Raw genomic sequence first — 23,891 nt, 5'->3', positions numbered from 1 at the left:
TTCCTACCACTGGTGTACCAGGCCACGCAAGGCGGGAGGGGGCCCACGAGCTCTGTCATCGATGTCCATTTAAAATATATATATTTTAACAGTAACCCTCCATATGTACCATTAAGACATTTCCATGTGTACTAGTAAGACATTTCCATGTGTACTAGTAAGACATTTCCATGTGTACTAGTAAGACATTTCCATGTGTACTAGTAAGACATTTCCATGTGTACTAGTAAGACGTTTCCATATGTACTAGTAAGACATTTCCATATACACTAGGAAGCTAAGTGTTTGTTTCTTGGGTGCGGGAATTTGCCTCAGGCCTTAAAAAATGCAACTGATTGAAAGTACAAGGGGGATATCGGAGAACAAATGCCATGGTCAAGGCTACAAAGGTGCCCGTGCAATGAGGGGCGTTAAGCGCAAATCAGATCGAGAGCCTGATGCTTTATATGTAGTTCTTTATGAGTTTTGGTTTAGAAAACGATCTCTCCGCAGAAGTGACAGTTACAGGGATGGTAAAAACAGTGTGATTGCCGTAGCAACATCAGGGAAACTGTGCAGAAGGGAGGAGTGCTAAAAATACAACAATTCTGCAATATCTTTAATTGAGCCTCTCATTCTCCTTAATTGCCGGCCTCAACATATTACGGAAAGAGATTAACTGTATTGGAAGCTCTGGGGGCAGGTCGTCTGGATACTGGACAGCCATTAAATTGGTTGATGCAAACATATTATCATATTTAGTGGACAACAGTTCTTGTGGGCTTGAACAAAAAAGCGATTTGCGATTTTTGTTCATGCTGGTGAACTGGTGTTTGAGTTGTGTGGTTGCAGTATAAAACAGTCCCTTATCTCTGGTATATCTTGACGTGCATCATTTAAGACTAAGTTTAAATTGTGTGCAGCGCAATGAACAAATAATGCACAATACCCAGTGTAGAAAACAGTGGACCTACAGGCCATGGTGAAAACATTTGCACGCAAAAAAAAAGGAGGACTTCAGGAAACCGGGGAGTCTCTCAAGTTGGAGTTAGTTTGATTTAGGCCTAATTTATTTTAGCTTGAATATTGCAGCCCACTTGTGCAGAACATTTATTAGCCAGACAAAACACGCAGAGTTCAACATTAAATAGTGGCTGAATTTATCCTCAAGCCAACTACTTTTTTCCCGCGCATTGTTAGGCTATTTGACGTGTTATTCTTATAAAACGTTGATAAATAGCACCTAAATCGCAGCTAAAGACGGTATATAGTTATAGATAGTGTACTGCATAATGAAACCCTTAGTAAGCTAGTGTTTTTAGGGGGGACTGACTGTACTATTTGGCACTAATAGACTGGTTTCTATCCAAAAGAAAGGAGGACTAAGGCACTCTTCATATAATTCCTTCAAATCCATTTATTTGTATGGCATATTCAATGGAAACAAAGTTTAGAAACTCCTACGCGTTTCGACCGCATGGCCTACGTCAGGGAGTACTATCTATCCAAGCTGGGAGAGAGCGCGGACGGCTCATGTCATGCAGGTTCAGGTAGCCTTAACAGGACAGCTGTATATTCTAAAATATCGATTGGTAGCTAATTAGCATTCTGTTGTATCTGAAATGTATTTGACAATCTGCATGTTTGAAATTCCAACTTTAATTGCTGAAAAAGTAAGTACATTACTGCCACCAGCCAGCAGTCTAAAAACAGCAGCATTGCGACACCGTGTATAGCTTTGTGAAATGTTACGCTTAACCTGAGAAAATGAGTACTACCAATAAAGACGTATCCATTAGCTAAAGCAAAGCTATGCCTTGGCGACATAAAAAGCCTGTCATGTATTCGGAAGGCATGCAGCCACATAGACATATCGCAATTTCAGCACCATGGACAGCGATCGGTCGTCTACTTTGTGAGCGGCTGTCTGGTTGACACATTCGATTATTATTTATCTTTTGGAGGGGGGGGGGGTCATTACACTTTTACTCTGACTCATAATACTAAATACATGTACTATGATCAGGGTAGACACAGACGTGTTTTATTACTACCATAAATTATTCAACATAAAGTATTGCTTAACAGAATTTGTTTATTACATGAGATGCTAAAAACAGACCAGTCAGTACTAGCATGGTGTACAATCTTTGAAATAAAATACATTCTGGAGCAGAGGTTCTCAAATTTGACAATGACAATTGAATCCTACAGACGAAGAACCATATATGTGACAATTTTTCCATTTTAAGATAATCAGTTATTTTTATATTATTAATTGTGTGTACCACATTAGGTGTTTTATGGTTGACAAATAATTCACCATACCCATATCTTCCAACAACAATTTATATTTATTTGTTATTTCAAAAAATATTTTTTTTATTGCCGTTTTAATTTTTAGAATGTGGAAGAACAGTATATCTCCAGTGATGATTTCAGTTTGTGGAAGAACAGTGTGACATTTTGCATGACTCTTGTAAGATGTCCTGTTTTAACACCTGATATGATGTTTTAAGTACTTTCAAGTACAGACGCCCTTCATGTAAATAACTTAAATGCAATATGCAGTTCATTCATTTGTATGGAGGTTCATTTAAAGGTGGTCTATCAACTTTAGCAATGATGACTTTTCTTAAAAGTTGAGTCATGAAATCTTAGTCTCATTTAAAATGAAGCCCTCAATGTGAACATACCATAGAACTACAAAACACTCCCAATCTATACAGAGAATGAGTTTGTATTGCACCATTGTGTAACACAGCACTTTTAGAGTTAACGTTAATGTACGTATCATTACTGTCAAAGTTAAACTATGCAAGTGTTCAATATAGCTATTGTAATAATAGGCGTTTTGTCTTATTTCTAACCTGTTCTAAGCCGGAGAGAATCAACGCTTGTTGTTTCTCGTATGGGGCAGTGTAGAAACTGTTGAACAGATGCCGCTTGCGCTCATCAGTCACTTTCCACACTCCTTTCTGCACGTCGTGGAACACGCTCTTCCCTGCAGGATACAGTGTAACTAGCTACTGTAGCCATGTCGAATCATCCGGTGGACGGAGAAAAAGTAGCTAGCTATGTTTCTTCTATAATCTAGCAATAACATTTGTAACGATAATGAATGAGTTAGTAGCCAACGAACTTTAGCTAATATGTTTTCTCTATAGTTACAAATTAGACAACCCACAACATACATGTTAGTTACTGTACTCTATAGCTAGCTAGCTTGATTGTTTGATATACGGTTCTTCCACATACCTTTTTTGGACAGCTTTTCCCAGTTTTTTTCTTGACCCTTACGATTTGTATAGGGTTTTCCCGCATCCCGTAAGATCTTCCTTTGCCTGTCTTTCCATTCTTTTAGTTTTGTTTTACGTTTCTTTCCCACATTTCTGCGATTTTCATCAGCAACAGAAAGGTTGTGCGCTTGTCCGTCCATTCTGAGTGGTGCACATAAACGGTTATTCCACGAGAGCCTATCTTTAAATTTAAAATTATTGTTAATTAGCGCGTGGAAAGCTTGTGAAACCGGTTCACTATAGAAAAAGGGTGTCCAATAATGATTGTTCATGTATATCTCATTTTTTTTGTAAATGTCACATATATGGTTCTTCGTCTGTAGGATTCAATTGAGTCCACGACCCAATATTATAGACTGTTGATGATTTACATTTTGTAATGTTGTATTGCAGCTGCCTTCTTGGGCAGGCTTCACTTGCAAAATAGACTCTGTCTCAATTATGGTGTTAAAGAAAGTCATTACACAGCCGTATTAACTGAGAAAACATGTATTGTCAATTCAAGAGAATAAGCCATTTAATTAGGCGACCAGTTCAGAAGTGGGGTGTAATAAATGATCAGACTCAGAACATGACATTAAAAACAGTCCAATAATGTTAAACGAACAGTAACACATACTGTGACCAGTGTTTAAAATAGAAAAACAACAATCATTAGGAATTCTTAATCATCAATTACCATGTGAATAGTTTCACAACCGCAAAATGTTTTTTTTTTTTAAGGTGTACGTTTTTAACCAGTTCAATAAAATGTAATATGAATGACAGAATTAATGAATAATAATTAACATAGTGAACAATAACTAATTAACCTGTTTATTTATTGTGTGCACATAAGCACGCGTGTGTGTGTGTGTGTGTGTGTGTGTGTGTGTGTGTGTGTGTGTGTGTGGCCTATTAGTGGGAAAGCTGGGGGGGGGTTTCTTTAGTTTGACAAGTTCACTGAAGTCTGGGATGATGGTTGACAGGGCAACTCGGAGGTCATGCTGGCTGTCCAGTTTGTTTCTGCTTTTAGTTTTCAGCATGGCCATAGCAGAGAAGCCACTTTCACACAGACAGGTAGTGCTGAACGGTAGCATGATTCATGACAGGCGAGAGCAGGATATTCTCCCATTACGCTGCACCAGAACTGTGGCAGTGTCATTTCTGGGAAGGGCATTTGCAGTCCATCAAATGACAGCTCCACCAGCTGATCCTCTTCGTTGCCTGGCAACGTGACGCTTCCCATCTCCACTCGAAAGGGGTCCAGTGTCCAGTCTCCTGTTCTCCTCCGGGAAGTAGTTGCAAAACTTTCCCTGCAGCTTGACAAGATGCTATTTGACGTTTTTTGTTTTCTTCTTCAGTGTGTCGCGGTGCGCTGTGTTGATCAAACTCTGAATCTCAAAATCAGCATTGGGAAACATGTCAATCCTCCCGTTAGAAACAGGATGTGCCCGAACGGTAAGCTTAATCTTGAAGGCATCCACTTTGTCCCTCCGTTCAAATCGATTGTACCCCCCTCCCTTGCATTGACACATTGAGCAAATTCAGATGATCAAGCATAACCGCCAGATAGGCAACATGGGCGAGCCATTCCTCGCGATCGAAATGTTCGAAGCTCATAAAAGCGACAGGACCATGCAGCGGACCTCTGCATGATAATGCACCTGCTGGTGCTCCCTCCCCATATCCCTGCAGAAGGCCTGGAGACACCTGGTTTTTGTGGAACTCTTTTTAACATAGTTGACACACTTGATCACATTGTGGAGAGTGGCGTGGAGCTCAGTCACTATGTCCTTCGCTGATAAAGCCCCGCTGTGTAGGAAGCAGTGGTTCCACGTCGCACTCGGTGCTCTCTCCAGGATCCTCTTTACTACTCCAAAGTGCTTTCCCATCATGGCAGCTGCTCCATCAGTAGTCATACCGACTCGCCCGTCCAGGGCCAGTCCCATGGAGCCCAGGTACATATCCATTGTGTTAAAGACCGCCTCTGCAGTGGTGGTGGTGGGCAAATCAGCACTAAAAATGAACTGCTCTTCGAAGTTATTATCCCAGACGTGTCTGACATAGACCATTAGAATTGCATGGTTAGCCACATCTGTGGATTCATCAAGCTGCAGTGCGTAATGGCCATTTGCACTGATGCACTCTGATGTCTGGCGCGTTTTGTCTTCAGACATGTCCTGGATTCTCCTCCTCATGGTGTCATTGGATAGGGGTACAGTTTGAAGTTTGTCGGCGGCTGACTCCACCACGATTTCAGTGCACACATCAATCGCAGCAGGGAGTATGAGATCCTCTGCACTGATGTGGGTATTTTTTGCACTTAGCAATACACTGGGCAACAAGGTATGATGCGCGAAGTGGCTTTTCTTGTACCGTGCATACATTGTTCAATGAATCTTGTGAGACCTCCAGATATTTTTGGAGGGTTTTATGCTCTCATCTAACAGCTAACAGCTCAATGCATAGGACCCACTGTTGGCCACCCTCACCCTGACTCTCTTCTATATATACTACCGTTCAGAAGTTTGGGGTCACTTAGAAATGTCCTTGTTTTTGAAAGAAAATAAAAAAAATTGTCCATTAAAATAACATCAAATTGATCAGAAATACAGTGTAGACATTGTTTCCAGCTACAATAGTCATTTACAACATTAACAATGTCTACAGTGTAAAACCATAATTGGTGAAGTCGGGGTCGTATTTTCCCTTCTTGACAGGGACCGCGTTGTCTGCCTTGTTGTTGACATTGGAAGCAGCAGTGGATGAAGAGGGAGCTGCACATTTTAAAAACTTGTCCTTGAGTTTACTGTGACAGCGAGCCTACATGAGTTAGATGACAGCTAACTATCCACATGTGCAATGCCTGCAGAACACGTCTGCATAGTTAGCTGTCAATCAAGCTAGCTGTCAGAAGAAGATCTGTATTATCTGATTGGACATGTCACATAAAAAAAAAAAAAACGATGTTGCAGAATGACATTTTTATTGGATCAGTGTGTCAAATGAAATGTTTATTGGTCACATACACATATTTAGCAGATGTTTTTGCGGGTGTAGCGAAATACATTGGATCAGTGCGTGTGTGGCGAGAACCTTTATCGTATTGGCCAGTGAGTGAGTGCAGTGCAAAAACCTGAAAGAGTCCGAATGTAGCTAGCCATTTCACCACTGTGGACGCACTGCATGTGTTAAGTCAGCAACAATAAGCGATGCAGCAGTTACCTTTCAAAATGATGTTTTTGTTTTATTCTTTTCTTGCACAATAAGTCCCGCAAACCCCTTAAAATCCTCCAGGTCACAACCCCCCCAGTTGAGAAATTACTGTTCTAGAGCATGAACACACATTACCAAAAGCGAATAGGGACAGGTGTGGGCTTCAACGAATTGAAGAACCCGTGCCTCCGTTGGGAAATTTGGACCACAAACAAACTTGAATCATCAGCTCCATATGAACATCTGTATTTCGAATGCTTTGTGAAACAAAATATCATTAACGTCAAAAACACGGGGCCCATTTCTTGTCAGGTACAACTTTAAACTCGTGAAAATGTTCATAAAGACACTGAATGTCTAAAGCAAAGGTAACCAGGCATACGTTATGTGTCGTCTTTTACAAGAATAGACTGGATTTTGTGAAATATTGGCATCTCACAGTGTACTTTAACGCAAACAACCAAATCTTAACCGTATGCGTTCCCTTGAATTTTGGCCCATTTGAAGAAGGCACCTGGAATGTGTTTTGCTATCTCATGAGCTCTTTCCATTACATTCAAGGCAACCATCCTGGACAAATATCCAATCTTTATACAGTGCATTCGGAAAGTATTCAGACCCCTTGACTTTTTCCACATTTTGTTATGCTTCAGCCTTATTCTACAATAGTTTTTTTTTTTTTTCAATCGACACACAATACCCCATAATGACAAAGCAAAAAAAATAAACAAAAAAAAAAGGATTCATTTTTAAAAACATTTTTGCAAGTGGATTAAAAATACAAAACTGAAATATCACTTTTATGTAAGTATTCAAACCATTTACTCAGTACTTTGTTGAAGCACCTTTGGCAGTGATTACAGCCTTGAGTCTTCTTGGGTATGGCGCTACAAGCTTGGCACACCTTTATTTGGGGAGTTTCTCCCATTTTTCTCTGCAGATCCACTGAAGCTCTGTCAAGTTGGATGGGGAACGTCACTGCACAGGTGCAGCAATTGATTGGACATTATTTGGAAAGGCACACACACTTGTCTATATGAGGTCCCACAGTTTACAGTGCATGTCAGAGCAAAAACCAAGCCACGAGGTCGAATTAATTGTTCGTACAGCTCTGAGACAGGATTATGTTGAGGCACGTATCTGGGGAAGGGTACCAAAAAAATTCTGCAGAATTGAAGGTCACCAAGAACGCTGTGGTCTCCATTCTTAAATGGAAGTAGTTTGGAACCACCAAGACTCTTGCCAAACTGAGCAATCGTTGTAGAAGGGCTTAGGTCAGGGAGGTGACCAAGAACCCGATGGTCACTCTGACAGAGCTCCCAAGTTCTTCTGTGGAGGGAGAACTTTCCAGAAGGACTACCATCTCTGCAGCAATCCACCAAAAAGGGCTTTATGGAAGAGTGGCCAGACAGAAGCCACTCCTCAGTAAAATGCACAACACCCCTGCTTGGTGTTGCCAAAAGGCACCTAAAGACTCTCAGACCATGAGAAACAAGATTGTCTGGTCTGATGAAGCCAAGATTGAACTATTTGGCCTGAATGCCAAGCGTCACGTCTGGAGGAAACATGGCACCATCCCTACAGTGAAGCATGGTGGTGGCAGCATCATGCTGTGGGGATGTTATTCAGCAGCAGGGACTGGGAGACTCGTCAGGATCGAGGCAAAGATGAACGGAGCAAAGTTCAGAGAGAGATCCTTGATGAAAACCTGCTCCAGAGCAGGGTGAAGGTTCACCTTCCAAAAGGACAATGACCCTAAGCACACAGCCAAGACAACGCAGGAGTGGCTTTGGGACAAGTCTCTGAATGTCCTTGAGTGGCCCAGCCAGACTTGAACACAATCAAACAAGACCTGACAAAAGCTGTGCAACAACACTTCACCTGAGGGAAAACATGTATTTAATCAATCACTTTTAGAATAAGGCTGTAATGTAACAAAGTTTGGAAAAGTCAAGGGGTTCGAACACTTTCCGAAAGCACTGTAGGTCAAATATTTGCCAGTTGTATGCCATGTGACTTGTGTTTCTTGGCCAATGTTTTAGTTAATTTTTTCCACTAGTAAAAAAAATAAAAAATGTGTTTTGCTTCGTTACACATACACCAGCTATGGAGAGAATTGGCACGATTTTCTGAATAGATTGCGGATAATACACCATAAAATTATGCTTGGGAAACAACCTCATCCAGGAAACAATTGCTTTAACAGTTTGTGGTGTTGTGCAATCAAGTGCTTCAAATAGACTTTAATACCATCTGAAAACACTCGAGAAAATACAGTGTTGACTATTTGAAGCAAAAAAAAAGCTGAAAATGCCAGTGTTGATCATTTGGACAAACCAAGTCACCAAAGATAAGTGGTATATTGCATAGTAGACACCAAGACTCAATGATATTGAAGCCCAAATCACTGTTACCCTGAAGTAACTTCACTGCCTGTTGTTTCTTTCCATAAAACCATAGTTGAAACCCTGAATTCCCATGTACAATTTATTGGTTAAATGCTTGTTTCGCAAGTGCTGTAGTAGCAATTTCAACTCATATCGCCCAGCACCCTCCAAGATGTCATGCATGACATCAACTGACAAATTCTCACTTATATGAAAGTACTCTAATGAATTTCCACATGCATCCCTTTAGTTCACAATACTATCTTGGGACTGTCTTCACTAAACTGTCTCTGAAAGTCGACTTCTTCAGCAAGATAAATGGCAGCAATATATTGCACTAAAATATTCCAGAACACCAAATAACCCATGAACAGCAAGGTTGTCATCTGTTACTTGGACAATAGTTCTATGAATTTGGTGATTGTGCAAGGGAACTTTAATTCCATCTCATACAATTGGGTCAAGTAGTGAGCGAAACCTATGGGTTTGTATATCTTGAGTATGAAATAGAGAAACCAGGTAACTATTGAGCAGAGAGGAATTGCACTTTGGAGAGACATTTCTTAAGGTTGTAGCGGTATTTATTAGAGAGGGTTAAAGAAAGATTTTGTTCGGGTGCCAGGCAGGTATTAACCATGCCGAAAGTAAATGGCACCCAATTTATGTATGCCACGCTTTGATCCAAGAGGATCAACGGTATTTCAGAGTCATCATAGAAGAGCTACATTTTCATTGCACATTTCTCTTTTGAGAACAGAGCATGGTTTTGGAAGAAAGATCCATCACTTAGGTCATAAAGTAGACTTTCTTTGGGACCATCCACAAGCTGCAACATTACATTTATGTGTGCATTTTTGTAAATAGACTAATGTCTGCAAAATTGATTTTTCATTTGCTCAAAACACTGATCTATACTGAACAAAAATATAAATGCAACATAGAAAGTGTTGGTCCCATGTTGCATGAGCTGAAATGAAAGATCCCAGAATTTTTCCATACACACAAAAAAGCTTACTTCTGTTTACATCCTTGTCAGTGAACATTTATCCTTTGCCAAGATAATCCATCCTTCTGACAGGTGTGGCATATCAAGAAGCTGATTAAACCGCATGATCTTTACACAGGTGCACCTTGTGCTGGGGGCATTAAAAGGCCACTCTAAAATGTGCAGTTGTGTCATACAACACAATGACACAGATGTCTCAAGTTTTGAGGAAGCGTGCAATTGGACTGCTGACTGCAGGAATGTCCATCAGAGCTGTTGCCAAAGAAGTGAATGTTAATTTCTCTACCATAAGCAGTTTTAGAGAATTTGGCATTATGTCCAACCGGCCTCAACCTCAGACCACGTGTAACCACACCAGCCCAGGACCTCCACATCCGGCTTCTTCACCTGCGGGGTAATCTGAGACCAACCACCCGGACAGCTGATTAAACTGAGGAGTATTTGTCTGTAATAAAGCCGTTTTGTGGAGAAAATTAATTCTGATTGGCTGGGGCTGGCTCCCCAGAGGGTGGGCCTATGCCCTCCCAGGCCACCCATGGCTTCACTCCTGCCCAGTCATGTGAAATCCATAGATTAGGGCCTAATGAATTTATTTCAATTGACTGATTTCCTTATAAGAACTGTAACTCAGTAAAATGGTTGAAATTGTTGTATGTGGCGTTTATATTTTACACCTACTGTTTGATCATTGTTGCCAGTTTCCTGTAAAGACAGACACTTCTTCACTGACTCTTTAGCTTTACTCTGGATGTCATCAACTCTCTTCCATGGAACTGACTAAACTGTTCATTGCGGAGTCACCAAATCCTGCTGCTTTGAGTTGATCTATTGTTGCGGCACAATTATCTACAATACTCTTATTATACAGAGCTGAATCACAATGTGAGCTTGGTGCTGGCACATCACCAAAATTGTTAACTGCAAAACTGTTAGCGGCGGTAGAGGGACCTCCACCATCATTATCAGAAACTGCTTCGGTACGCTCTTCATGTGCCTTGTTAAGATGCTTTGTAAATCCAGACAAAGTGCCAAATACACGTGAACATCCAACCTGACCACACTTTTTAAAATGTAGAGATTTCCCTGGACAATGACCATGAATTAACGTCAGATGTTTTACAAGGCTAATGGCATTTGCTTGGCGGCATTTGCAACAACAACAAAAAACACCCAAATATGTATATTTTAAACAGATCTGTTGAATGCAACATTCTGGCCCTCAGCTCTGCTACCCTGGGATTCGCCGTTAGTTGTATCAATGTCAATGTCGTTTGTAGAAAAGTGTACATGTTTGCCAGACCCTGACTGTATGAGGTACCGAATACAAAGTGAGCTTTGAAAAGCTCATCAAAAACAGCCCAGTGAGCCAGGTACCAGATGTTTGTCAATCGCGATGAAGTAGGCGTGAATGATCGTTCTCTGGGTACCCACGGCAAGCAGATATTGCTGTTGACTTCTGGTGATGCCATCCAGATGCTGGTCCCTGCCTATAAGACACTAATATACTGTTAGAACATCTACTATAAGTCTCACAAGCCAGACAGTAGTGATTATAATATGTATTAGTGTTATACTGCCACAGTCATGGTAGTTTAACTAGTAAGAGCTGTTACAGCAGTAGAGTTGATCATAGTGCTCTTTGCTGGGGTAAATCTTTGTACACTTGGGGGGTGAAGGGGTGGGGGTCAGGATTCACCAACACAATTTGTCTATAACTAATTTGTGTTGAATTGTAACCAGACTTTAATGAGCTTCACAAGATGTTCAGCTGTGTGTCTCGCTTACATCTTTCCCTGCTTGTTGTGGCCTTGAGCAGAGGGAGGCAGAAGATGGACAAGGAAAAGTATGGACGACATGTCAGTGTCCCAACCTAGAAAACAAATTAGGATTCTGACATTGGGAAAACTTTCAGAACATGTCTCCCAGTGCTGGTGCGGGTTCAAATCAACCAGCTTCACCTGAGATTTTACCCACTCCCATTTCAACCACAACCTCTGCCTCCCACATGCACGTACTAGAACTTCACATTGCAGTGTGAAGTGGCATGTCTGCCATTTTAACCACCTCAGCTGTGGACTCGGTGTTGTGTATCAGGTCCCGAAGCTCGGTTGTTGGTGTGAGTCCATGGCTCTGCACGGCCTGACCTTCTGTTTGAAGACAGTAGGCACATTTTTCAGGATTTTTTTTTGCCGGAAGTTGGGTCAAACATCAGTCCAATATCTCGCTCAATCTACAGGCAAGACACACAAAGTCACTGTCGGTCCTGCCATTGCCAGGGCTGTTACCCTTTGAAGGGTAATAACTCTGGCAATGGCCACCCTGCAACATGTCATGCTTTGGGGAAAAAACACAATACATCAACATTACATTCATACGTTATCACACATGCATTCTACACAGTTGACAGAGTCCATTTCGTACATACCATTCCTGGACTATATCGGAGGAGTTCTGTGGGTCATGGACTACTTTTTGGCGGTAGGCAGAGGTTCAGCTCCATCTTTTCTTTTACGGTGGCTTCATCAGATGTGTCTTTCATCAGCGCGATGGCCTTTCGACTCTGCCCTTCTTCACTCAGCCAGTGTTCGTCCGTGAAGGGGTCTCTGTCAGCAGCTGGTCCACCTTCAACCAAAGATAAAAAAGGACAGGAACACACAATGGTATAAACAGTCCAACCAATCCCCATTACACTGAATGGTGAGAAAAAAAGTCTCACTCCCTTGTGAGCACTCCCTCGCATGCCTGCAACCGAGCACCTAGTATATGTGCAAAGCTGTCATCAAGGCAAATGATGGCAACTATGAAGAATCTCAAATATATTTAGATTTTTTTTAACACTTTTTGGTTACTACATCATTCCATATGCATTATTTCATAGTTTTGAGGTCTTCACTATTATTCTACAATGTAGAAAAGAGTAAAAATAAAGAAAAACCCTTGAATTAGTAGGTGTCCAAACATTTGACTGGTACTGAATATATCATAGACTGACTGACCAGGTGAAAACTGTGTCATAGAAAGACAAATGTTCATAATGTTTTGTGCACACATATATGTATATATATAGTAAAACTACAGAGCACAAACCATAAACACAAATAAAAGAGTTACGCATGCCAACCAGCTGACCCCCCTGTTAGTGATCTACGGGGGAACTTTACTCTTCCTCCTGCAGCCTCTTTTTGCAGGTGGTTCAGTCTCCATGCCAAGTGTCAATGGTGCATGTTAGAATCTGGAAAGGCTTCGAAAAATCCTGTGCTTAATCATTTGAACATCTAGTGTTGTTGCAGTGGCAGTTTCACTATCGTCAGATTGTGCCTTTAGAAACGGCAAAACCATAAAAAAAAAATGTTTTGTCTTAGAGCCCATCCCAATCCACTCCCTACCGCTTTCCCTTGACACTTCAACCCTTTCAATGTGTGCAGATCCATAAGGTGAAAGCTTTATGACTACACTGCTTACACCTATCCACACCCTTCAAAAATCAGCAAACAAAGGGTTAGTGCTAAGGGGAAGTGGTAGGGAGGGATTTGGAACCCAGATTTATTTCGTACTCACATAGTCAGTCTTGCTTTTGGTGGTCAGCCAGGTATGGGAACAAGGAAACAAATTGCTCTTGCATATGCCTACTTCATATGTCGTGGGGGACTTGTTCGGAACCCAAAAAATGAAATTACTAGACTGGCAATAATACATGAAGGCAAAACATGATCTTAATGCATTTAAAACTAGATTTTCCTCTGCCATATTTGCAACCAATATCTTGATCATATCACATCTGGTGTGGTCAGTCAAGTTCATGATCCTTTCCCATCCCTTAGCTTTGCTCTGGAGAATGACCTCAATCATCTAGCAAAAAGCACAGACACTGACCCTGGGGCAGCAGGTAGCCTAGTGGTTAGAGCATTGGAAAAGTAACCAAAAGGTTGCTAGATTGAATCCCTAAACTGACAAGGTAATTAGCCCCTGAACAAGTCAATTAACCCGCTGTTCCTAGGCTATCATTGTAAATAAGAGTTTGTTCTTAACTGACTTGCCTAGTTAAATAAATGAATAAAAAATAAACAATAAACACCAGGGTTCTTTGTCAATACATTTTTGCTTGTTTCCTCGCTTTCCTTTTCAAATTGAATTTGATAATAAGACCTAATTTTCCTCTCATAATTACTTCTCCTGTACTTGGTTTTGAGAAGAATGACGAGGACACGAGACAAATTGAGAAAAAGCTCAGTGGTAGCCAGCCATTTTCCTGGAGAGCTACTGTGCAAGGATTGGTTTCAGCCCTGTTCCAACACATCACTAAACTGCACATTAGGATCTTCCAATATGATTTTAGTGGGTAAGAGCAGGACAGGAAAAGGCCTACATACATAGTTACTCTCCAGGAGTAGGCCAACCCTACATCACAAAGATGGAGTTAATAGAATCTTCCGATCACATGAATAAATCAATAGTCTCTGTTCTCAACAATTCTACAGGGACAATACAACAAAATTACATATCTGTCTTTAAAAATGTGTTTGTTAGCCATGCACTAAACCCCATATTAGTCGGGTTCAAATAATCTGTTAGGAGATCATTAAGCTACAATTCTATATGGGATGTTGAGAGATGACATACAATTAAATGGGGCCTGATGTGATCTGTGACATGCCACAGAATGTGTAACGTGTGACTCCATCCCTCCAAACCTTAGACCCCAGACACAATCCCCCCCTCCCAAAAGTGTGTTTGGCATTTAAATGTCTCAGCCGTAACCACCCGCAGGCTTTGGGGGACGGGGGTTAGGGGCTCGCGTTTAATGTACCATCCCTGCAAACAGCAGACCTCCGCCTGGATCTGGGTGGCAGAACTGGGCCAGCAGGATTAGATCCGGCCTGCTGAACTCAGGACAGAAGTGTGTCGTATAATTTGTGCCAGCTAGGATTGTACGAACGAATACATTGGTCACATCTCTGTACTGTAGACAAATAACTCACCATCAGGACCAGTTTATTGGGTAAACACATTTTTAGCACACAAGGTCTGGTTTCTGAAGAAAACACTCCAACACTTCTTCATGACTTTTAAGGCTACGGTAGGCAGGGTGCATTTCTTGACAACTTGAAAGACATTAAACAAAGTGACATTTGGCTCACTGTTATGTACTGACCAAACCGGCCGTGTTCCAATTTGTTTTTACACATACAGTTGAAGTCGGAGGTTTACATACACCTTAGCGACCTACATTTAAACTCAGTTTCACAATTCCTGACATTTAATTCTCGTGAAAATTATATGTCTTAGGTCAGTTGGGATCACCACAATTTTAAGAGTGTGAAATGTCAGAATAATAGTAAGAGAGGGATTTATTTCTGATTTTATTTCTTTCATCACATTCCCAGTGGGTCAGAAGTTCACATGCTACCAAATACTAATTGAGCATATTGCTTTTAAATTGTTTAACTTGGGTCAAATGTTTCAGGTAGTCTTCCACAAGCTTCCCACAATAAGTCCTATAAATCGACATAACCTGAAAGGCCACTCAGCAAGGAAGAAGCCACACCTCCAAATCCGCCATAAAAAAAAGCCAGACTACTGTTTGCAACTGCACATGGGGACAAAGATCGTACTTTTTGGAAAAATGTCTGCTGAAACAAAAACAGAGCTGTTTGGCCATAATTATGTTTGGAGGAAAAAGAGGGAAGCTTGCAAGCTGAAGAACACCATCCCATCCCAACCGTGAAGCACGGGAGTGGCAGCATCATGTTGTGTGGGTGCTTTGCTGCAGGAGGGACTGGTGCACTTCCCAAAATAGATGGCATTGAGGCAGGAACATTTTGTGGATATGTTGAAGCAACACATCAAGACATCAGTTAAAGCTTGGTTGCAAATGGGTCTTCCAAATGGACAATGACCCGAAGCACACTTCCAAAGTTGTGGCAAAATGGCTTAACGACAACAAAGTCAAGGTATTGGAGTGGCCATCACAAAGCCCTTACCTCAATCCTTTAGAAAATCTGTGGGCAGAACTGAAAAGGCGTGTGCAAGCAAGAGGCCTACAAACCTGACTCAGTTACACCAGCTATGTCAGGAGGAATGGGCCAAAATTCACCTAACTTATTTAGGGAAGCTTGTGGAAGGCTACCCAAAACGTTTGATCCAAGTTAAACAATTTAAAAGCAATAATTACCAAATACTAATTGAGTGCATGTAAACTTCTGACCCATTGGGAATGTGATGAAAGAAATAAAAGCTGAAATAAATCACTCTCCTACATTTCACATTCTTAAAATAAAGTGGTGATCCTAACTGACCTAAGACAGGGAATTTTTACTAGGATTAAATGTCAGGAATTCTGAAAAACGGAGCTTAAATGTATTTGGCCAATGTGTATGTATGTATGTAAACTTCCGACTTCAACTGTAGATACTTTTGTACCTGTTTCCTCCAGCACCTCCACAAGGTCCTTTGCTGTTGTTCTTAGATTGATTTGCACTTTTCGCACCAAAGTACGTTCAACTCTAGGATACAGAACACGTCTCCTTCCTGAGCGGTATGACGGCTGCGTGGTCCCATGGTGTTTATACTTGCGTACCATTGCTTGTACAGATGAATGTCGTACCTTCAGGCATTTGGAAATTGCTCCCAAGGATGAACCAGACTTGTGGAGGTTTACAATTGTTTTTCTGAGGTCTTGCCTAGTTTCTTTTGATTTTCCCCATGATGTGAAGCGAAGAGGCACTGAATTTGAAGCTAGGCCTTGAAATACATCCACAGGTACACCTCCAATTGACTCAAATGATGTCAATTAGCCTATCAGAAGCTTCTAAATCCATTACATAATTTTCTGTAATTTTCCAAGCTGTTTAAAGGCACAATCAACTTTGTGTATGTGTCACGTTCTGCTCGAGACCTCCAGTGCGCCTCCACGGTCCGATCTATCCGATCTCCACGCACCAGCCCTCCGGTGGCAGCCCCCCCGCACCAGGCTGTCTCTCCGTCTCCTCCCTACAGGTGCTCCTGCCTGTACAGCGCTGCGAGAGTCACCCTCCTGTCCAGCGCTGCCAGAGTCTCCCGTCTGTCCAGCGCTGCCATGGTCTCCCGTCTGTCCTGAGCTACCGGAGTCTCCCGTCTGTCCTGAGCTGCCGGAGTCTCCCGTCTGTCTTGAGCTGCCGGAGTCTCCCGTCTGTCCTGAGCTTCCGGAGTCTCCGGTCAGTCCTGAGCTGCCGGAGTCGCTGGTCAGTCAGGAGCTGCCGGAGTCGGTGGCGAGGGTCGCCACTCCTAAGGTGCCACATAAGTGGGCAAAGACTATGGTTGAGTGGGGTCCACGTCCCGCGCCAGAGCCGCCACCACGGACAGACACCCACCCAGATCCTCCCCTATAGGTTCAGGTCTTGCGGGCCGGAGTCCGCACCTTGGGGGGGTACTGTCATGTTCTGACCTTAGTTATTTTGTCTTTGTTTTAGTATGGTCAGGGCTTGAGTTGGGTGGGTTGTCTATGTTCGTTTTTCTATGATTTGGTATTTCTGTGTTTGGCCTGGTATGGTTCTCAATCAGAGGCAGCTGTCAATCGTTGTCCCTGATTGAGAACCATACTTAGGCAGCCTGTTTTCACCCTTGAGTTGTGGGTGATTATTTTCTGTTGAGTGTTTGTAATCTGCACCAGACAGAACTGTTTAGTTTTTGTTCGTTCACTTTGTTGTTTTTGTTCAGTGTTCAATTTCTTTATAAAAAATATGGACACTTACCACGCTGCACATTGGTCCTCACCTTCTTCCACCACAGACGGCCGTTACAATATGTAAACTTCTGACCCACTGGGATTGTGATACAGTGAAATAATCTGTAAACAATTGTTGGAAAATGACTTGTGTCATGCACAAAGTAGATGTTCTAACCGACTGGCAAAAACTATAGTTTGTTAACAAGAAATTTGTGGAGTGGTTGAAAAACGCAAAATGGTAAAACAGCATCATCTGGATATGTGTGCAACAAAAGTTCAACATTCACCTTCTACCATTCCTGTCAAGCCGTCTACGCGTACAGTTTGATGCATACATTCAATAATCCAAATGTATGCACCTAACAGAACGCACCGTAACTGCATCTGCAAAGCAATGCTGCAAGGCAAGTGTTCCATTAGAAATGAATGTACTTCTGGTGTGCCAAAATGCAATGCCAAGATCGGTGTGATCGAGGCACAAGCAAAGTCGAATGGTTGCATGCATAACATTTGCATATTGTGTGTGGATTTCAGCATATGAGAGAGATAAACACCTAGCTAGCTTTCTAACATTTCATTGGTTACATAAAATCCCGTCAACTGAAAGATGTAACGTTATTCCCTGCATTCTCCCCGGCTTTGCTGCGCTGATTAACTCCATATTTGGTAAACATACACGAGGCACGCACCACATTTGACTCTAGCTTCTGTAGCACGCACATAAGCCTTGACAAATTATGGAAAGGTATCTACAGCTGACAGTTAACATCATAGTTACCCAGGCACACATCCATTACTGAATACTCAAACCGAATGCAGGTTTAGGTTAACTATGTAGCTAGCTTAGATGTGTGGCTTTGGTAGCCATCTAGCTAATGCTATTAGTTAGCTAAGTAGCCATCTAACAAGCCATAGAATCAACACTTACGTCAGCTAAAGTATTGAGTATACTAGAATGAATGACTGACCCTAACACAGTATAACCTGCATTCTGGTTCAGTATTCTAGAAAATATGTTTTTTTAACCCTCATTGTTCTATATTGATTCTAGTTTGCAAACGTTAGCTTGCTAGTTGGCCAAGCTACCTAACATTAGCTATTAGTTAACTAGGTAACGTTAACTAATGTTAGCTAGTTTCTGTAGCTAAGTTAACCTGGTAGCTAATGGTTAGATAACTTTAGCTATTTGCTATGGCAACTTTACAAAACATTTGGTGCCGAATTGCCACACGGTTATTGCTTTATTCAAAATAAGGAATTTAGCCGCTTCAAGTACCTACCTTGTCCATTCTGTCAAACTGACCTAAAACTATAAGCTAGCTAGCTACGCTTTGAGAATGGCGCCAAGCCTAGCTTGGTTTTTTAAAAACGGCTATACCGATCGACCAATGGAGGATGGTGAGAGGCGCTATACGAAGACGGGAATGGAATTCATGGAACGGAGTCAAACGTGGTTTCTGTATGTTTAATGTGTTTCCATTCCAGCCATTACAATGATCCCGTCCTCCTATAGCTCCTCCCACCAGCCTCCACTGCTGATTGCCTGCTAGGTAATGAATATTTGGCTTGAAACTAACTATTGGCAAATGGTTGACTTAGGCCAAATATGAATTTCAAAACCATATAACTTACTTGAATGCAAAGCCTACTTCTGCCAGTGTCCGTCTGAGGCGAATGCGAGGAAGGAAATATCAGCGGCGGCAAAATCGAAACTTAAATGCAAATCAGTGGGCGGGAATACATTGACAAGCAATACTTAAAGACATTTTTTCAAATTAACTCTGTTTTACCTCCGACTCTAGTGGTCAGAATTAGTTACTTAATTCCCAAAATTGTTAAAGCTGCTCTTTTCAAGTAAAATGTTAGTAACTGCTGTAATGCCTCCATTATTTGCTGTGTATATTGATCTGGGGGGGGGGTTGCTATTGCGGGTTGCCAGGCAGTGACAGTACAACATGTATAATTGATGGAGAAACTTTTGACACTGGGCGTAATGTAATCTAATATATAGTCCCAGTGGGCCCTCTTTGGCTGGGACTGGGAAGCAGGGAGTGCAGACAGAGAGGAGGGAGGGTGGTAGTGTGTAATCTAGGATATAGTCCCATTGGGCCTATTCTTGCTAGTAGGGCTAGAAATTGCCAGGGACATAACAATACGATATTATCACGATACTTAGGTGCCAATACGATATGTATTGCAATTCTCATGATATATGCATTGCGATTCGATACTGTGATTTTGTGATTCGATATATTACTCACCACATGTCTGCTGCAGAGGGACAAGAGAGAGCCATGAGAAAATGTGTTTATCACTCATGTAAATAAAAGTGCTGAAAACAAATTGGCTCCCTATTTAAAAATAAGATGCAGAACAAGTTATGAAGGAACACAGTGCAGGTACAGCCAACTAGCGCAAAAATAATATTATGACATGCTATATCGTCAAAAATAATATTATGACATGCTATATCGTCAAAAATAATATCCCGATATGTAACTATCAATTCCCCCCCCCCCCATCAATACTGGCTAGGGTTGGGAACGGTGGGCAGAGGGGGAAGAGAGAGGGAGGATGGGGAATGAGAGAGAGGTAGGAGCAGTGCTGTTTGGGGAAAGGAGGAGGGGGAGATGGGGAGTCAAATTTGTGGAAAGGAAAGCATGGATTTGCTGTCTAAGCCAAGTGCAAAATGTATGTATTGTACATCAGTGTTTTTCTGACTCTAGGAACCACATGGGCTAGCTAGGGAATAGAAACAATGGTCTGCTTCCTTAATATGGTTTCACTCGATGGAATGATCTGCACATGTGCCTTCTTGTGTGTATGTTTTCGCTTTGTGTGGTTTTTTTATTTTCTGTGTGTGTTTTTGGCCTTTGTCTTACTCTGTGTGCCCGCTCTAATTGCAGGCATTTGAGGGGGAATTTTTTTGAGCAACATGATAACTGAGCTATTTGGATGTTTCATTGACTAACTGTGTCCTCTCTCTCCCTCATGCCCATCCATTTATTTCTCTCTCCCTGCCTCCCTCCCTCCCTCCCTCCCTCCCTCCACTGATAGGTCGACAGATGTGCCCACCTGAGAAGTTTGACTGCGGGGATTCGGCCAGCAAGTGCATCTCATCGTCATGGCGATGTGACGGGGAGAGGGACTGTGAGAACGGGGCAGACGAGGACCAGTGTTCCGCAGGTAAGACTGAAGGGAGGAGAGAAGAGGGACAGAGGGGGGAGGGAGACAGGGAAGTAGAAAGAGGAGAGAGAGGAGAGAGAGCAAGATGAGAAAGAAAGGGAGAAGGACTAGATCCTCTGATGAGAGACAAAAAAAAAACACAATTTGATAGAAAGCATGAGTGATAAGAGAGGCACATGTTCCTACAAATCAATCGTTTTGGGTTTTTCTAGACGGAAGCTAATTTGTGTTGAGCTAAAGGTGTTGAAGCAAATAGCAGATGTGGTATTTATAGCTCAGTGTCCCAGCTGCCAGTGTTGTTGGTGTGTGAAGAACCTTCAAAGACCTCATAGCTGTTTCCCCCACTGACATTTCCTTGATCAATTCTCCCTGACACCGGGTGAGTGGGAAATGCAGGTTACTACAGCAGCTCATAAGTAGGGCAGGTTTGTCTGAGGTTGAAATGTCTGTCTTCCTGTCTGTCTACCTGTCTGTCTACCTGTTTGTCTACCTGTCCGTGTGGAATCTCACATACTGAGGTGTTTTATGCACCAGTTACTTTCACCTTGACGTCGGCATAGGCGGCGCGTTCTATAGGCTAGGGGAAGATAAGCTTCCCCTAAAGTAAATGTAATGACATTTGCCAAAATGAGCTACAGTCAGTATTTAGACAATGACACAATTTGCATCGTTTTGTCTCTGTCCGCCACCACAATGGATTTGGAAAGAAAGTCAAGATGCGCTTTAAGTGTAGACTATCATTTTTAATTTAATGGTTTTGTCAATTATTGTATGACCGGTGTAGGAATTACAACCACTTAGACATAGCCCCCCTTCACCAGATAAATAATTATTCTGCCATCCACCACAGTTGTTTTCCTTGGTCTTCCCGGGCCTTTTGGTGTTGCTGATCTCAACAGTTCATTCTTTCTTTTTAAGAATGTACCAAGTAGTCGATTTGTCCACACCTAATGTTTTTACTATCTCTCTGATGAGTTTGTTTAGATTTTTCAGCCTAATGATGGCTTGATTCACTGGCAGTGGCAGCTCTTTGGACTTCATATTGAGGGTTAACAGCAACAGATTCCAAATGCAAATGCCACACTTGAAATCAACTCTAGACCTTTTATCTGCTTGTGAATTAACTAATGAGGGAATAACACACACCTGGCCATGGAACAGCTGAGCAGCCAATTGTCCAATTACTTTTGGTCCCTTAGAAAAGGGAGAAAAAAAACATCTCTGCACTTTCAGCTCATATTCATTAGTTCATTTCAACTCCAATGTGCTGTGGTAAACAGCTAAGATAATAATAACTTGGTCAATGTCCAGATATTTATGGACCTGACTGTATATCATTGCTCGTGCCTATGCAGAAATAAATCAAATAAAAAAAAATACTACACCAATGTGCATGATTTGGCCACAGAGGACTATGAGCTTCTTTTCTAAATGAGCTGTGGATTGTTTTTAAGGTCGCAATTTGGGCAGCGCGCGCAGCAAATAGCCTCTACCAAATAGCTGATTGTTGCGTTACAGCGCCGTGAAAAGCAGTTTAAATAGGTCTAGGCCTATCCCAATATTTCCAAATACAATCGTAGGAAAAACACCGTTTAGAAAGCAAATGGCTATTTCTGAAAAGAGAAGACAAATGAAATACTAATCTGTAGCTAGTTATCAAAATGTGCAACTCACAATTGAGCGAACGGTAGCCTATCTTACTGGCACCAGCGGAGAGCATCAGCCGTATCCCCAGTGAGTGCTGCATGTTGACTGTGTTTACCATTGGGTCAGTACCACTGGAAAAATGTTCCTCCTCCAGGCTAGATGGAAGTCAAATCAAATCAAATCAAATCAAATTTTATTTGTCACATACACATGGTTAGCAGATGTTAATGCGAGTGTAGCGAAATGCTTGTGCTTCTAGTTCCGACAATGCAGTAATAACAAGTAATCTAACTAACAATTCCAAACTACTGTCTTGTACACAGTGTAAGGGGATAAAGAATATGTACATAAGGATATATGAATGAGTGATGGTACAGAGCAGCATAGGCAAGATACAGTAGATGGTATCGGGTACAGTATGTACAAATGAGATGAGTATGTAAACAAAGTGGCATAGTATAGTATAAAGTGGCTAGTGATACATGTATTACATAAGGATACCGTCGATGATATAGAGTACAGTATATACGTATGCGTATGAGATGAATAATGTAGGGTAAGTAACATTTATATAAGGTAGCATTGTTTAAAGTGGCTAGTGATATATTTACATCATTTCCCATCAATTCCCATTATTAAAGTGGCTGGAGTTGAGTCAGTGTCAGTGTGTTGGCAGCAGCCACTCAGTGTTAGTGGTGGCTGTTTAACAGTCTGATGGCCTTGAGATAGAAGCTGTTTTTCAGTCTCTCGGTCCCAGCTTTGATGCACCTGTACTGACCTCGCCTTCTGGATGATAGCGGGGTGAACAGGCAGTGGCTCGGGTGGTTGATGTCCTTGATGATCTTTATGGCCTTCCTGTGACATCGGGTGGTGTAGGTGTCCTGGAGGGCAGGTAGTTTGCCCCCGGTGATGCGTTGTGCAGACCTCACTACCCTCTGGAGAGCCTTACGGTTGAGGGCGGTGCAGTTGCCATACCAGGCGGTGATACAGCCCGCCAGGATGCTCTCGATTGTGCATCTGTAGAAGTTTGTGAGTGCTTTTGGTGACAAGCCGAATTTCTTCAGCCTCCTGAGGTTGAAGAGGCGCTGCTGCGCCTTCTTCACGATGCTGTCTGTGTGAGTGGACCAATTCAGTTTGTCTGTGATGTGTATGCCGAGGAACTTAAAACTTGCTACCCTCTCCACTACTGTTCCATCGATGTGGATAGGGGGGTGTTCCCTCTGCTGTTTCCTGAAGTCCACAATCATCTCCTTAGTTTTGTTGACGTTGAGTGTGAGGTTGTTTTCCTGACACCACACTCCGAGGGCCCTCACCTCCTCCCTGTAGGCCGTCTCATCGTTGTTGGTAATCAAGCCTACCACTGTTGTGTCGTCCGCAAACTTGATGATTGAGTTGGAGGCGTGCGTGGCCACGCAGTCGTGGGTGAACAGGGAGTACAGGAGAGGGCTCAGAACGCAACCTTGTGGGGCCCCAGTGTTGAGGAT

The 23,891-nt window shown here is 42.1% G+C and overlaps 1 protein-coding gene across 1 annotated transcript in view; it reads left to right on the top strand.

Annotated features, from left to right (window-relative positions):
• LOC139406809 (low-density lipoprotein receptor-related protein 8-like) overlaps positions 1 to 23,891 on the top strand; it is a 250,373-nt gene that overhangs the window by 145,459 nt on the left and 81,023 nt on the right. Inside the window, exon 5 of the mRNA XM_071149860.1 lies at positions 20,632 to 20,760. Within this exon, the coding sequence (XP_071005961.1) occupies positions 20,632 to 20,760 (129 nt within the window). The remainder of the gene's footprint in view (positions 1 to 20,631; positions 20,761 to 23,891) is intronic.

This window comes from Oncorhynchus clarkii, chromosome 4, assembly GCF_045791955.1.
Source record: "Oncorhynchus clarkii lewisi isolate Uvic-CL-2024 chromosome 4, UVic_Ocla_1.0, whole genome shotgun sequence".
NCBI classification, from domain to species: Eukaryota; Metazoa; Chordata; class Actinopteri; order Salmoniformes; family Salmonidae; genus Oncorhynchus; species Oncorhynchus clarkii.
Note: the sequence above shows the minus strand (reverse complement) of the source record. Positions and strands in the feature narration are given on the sequence as shown.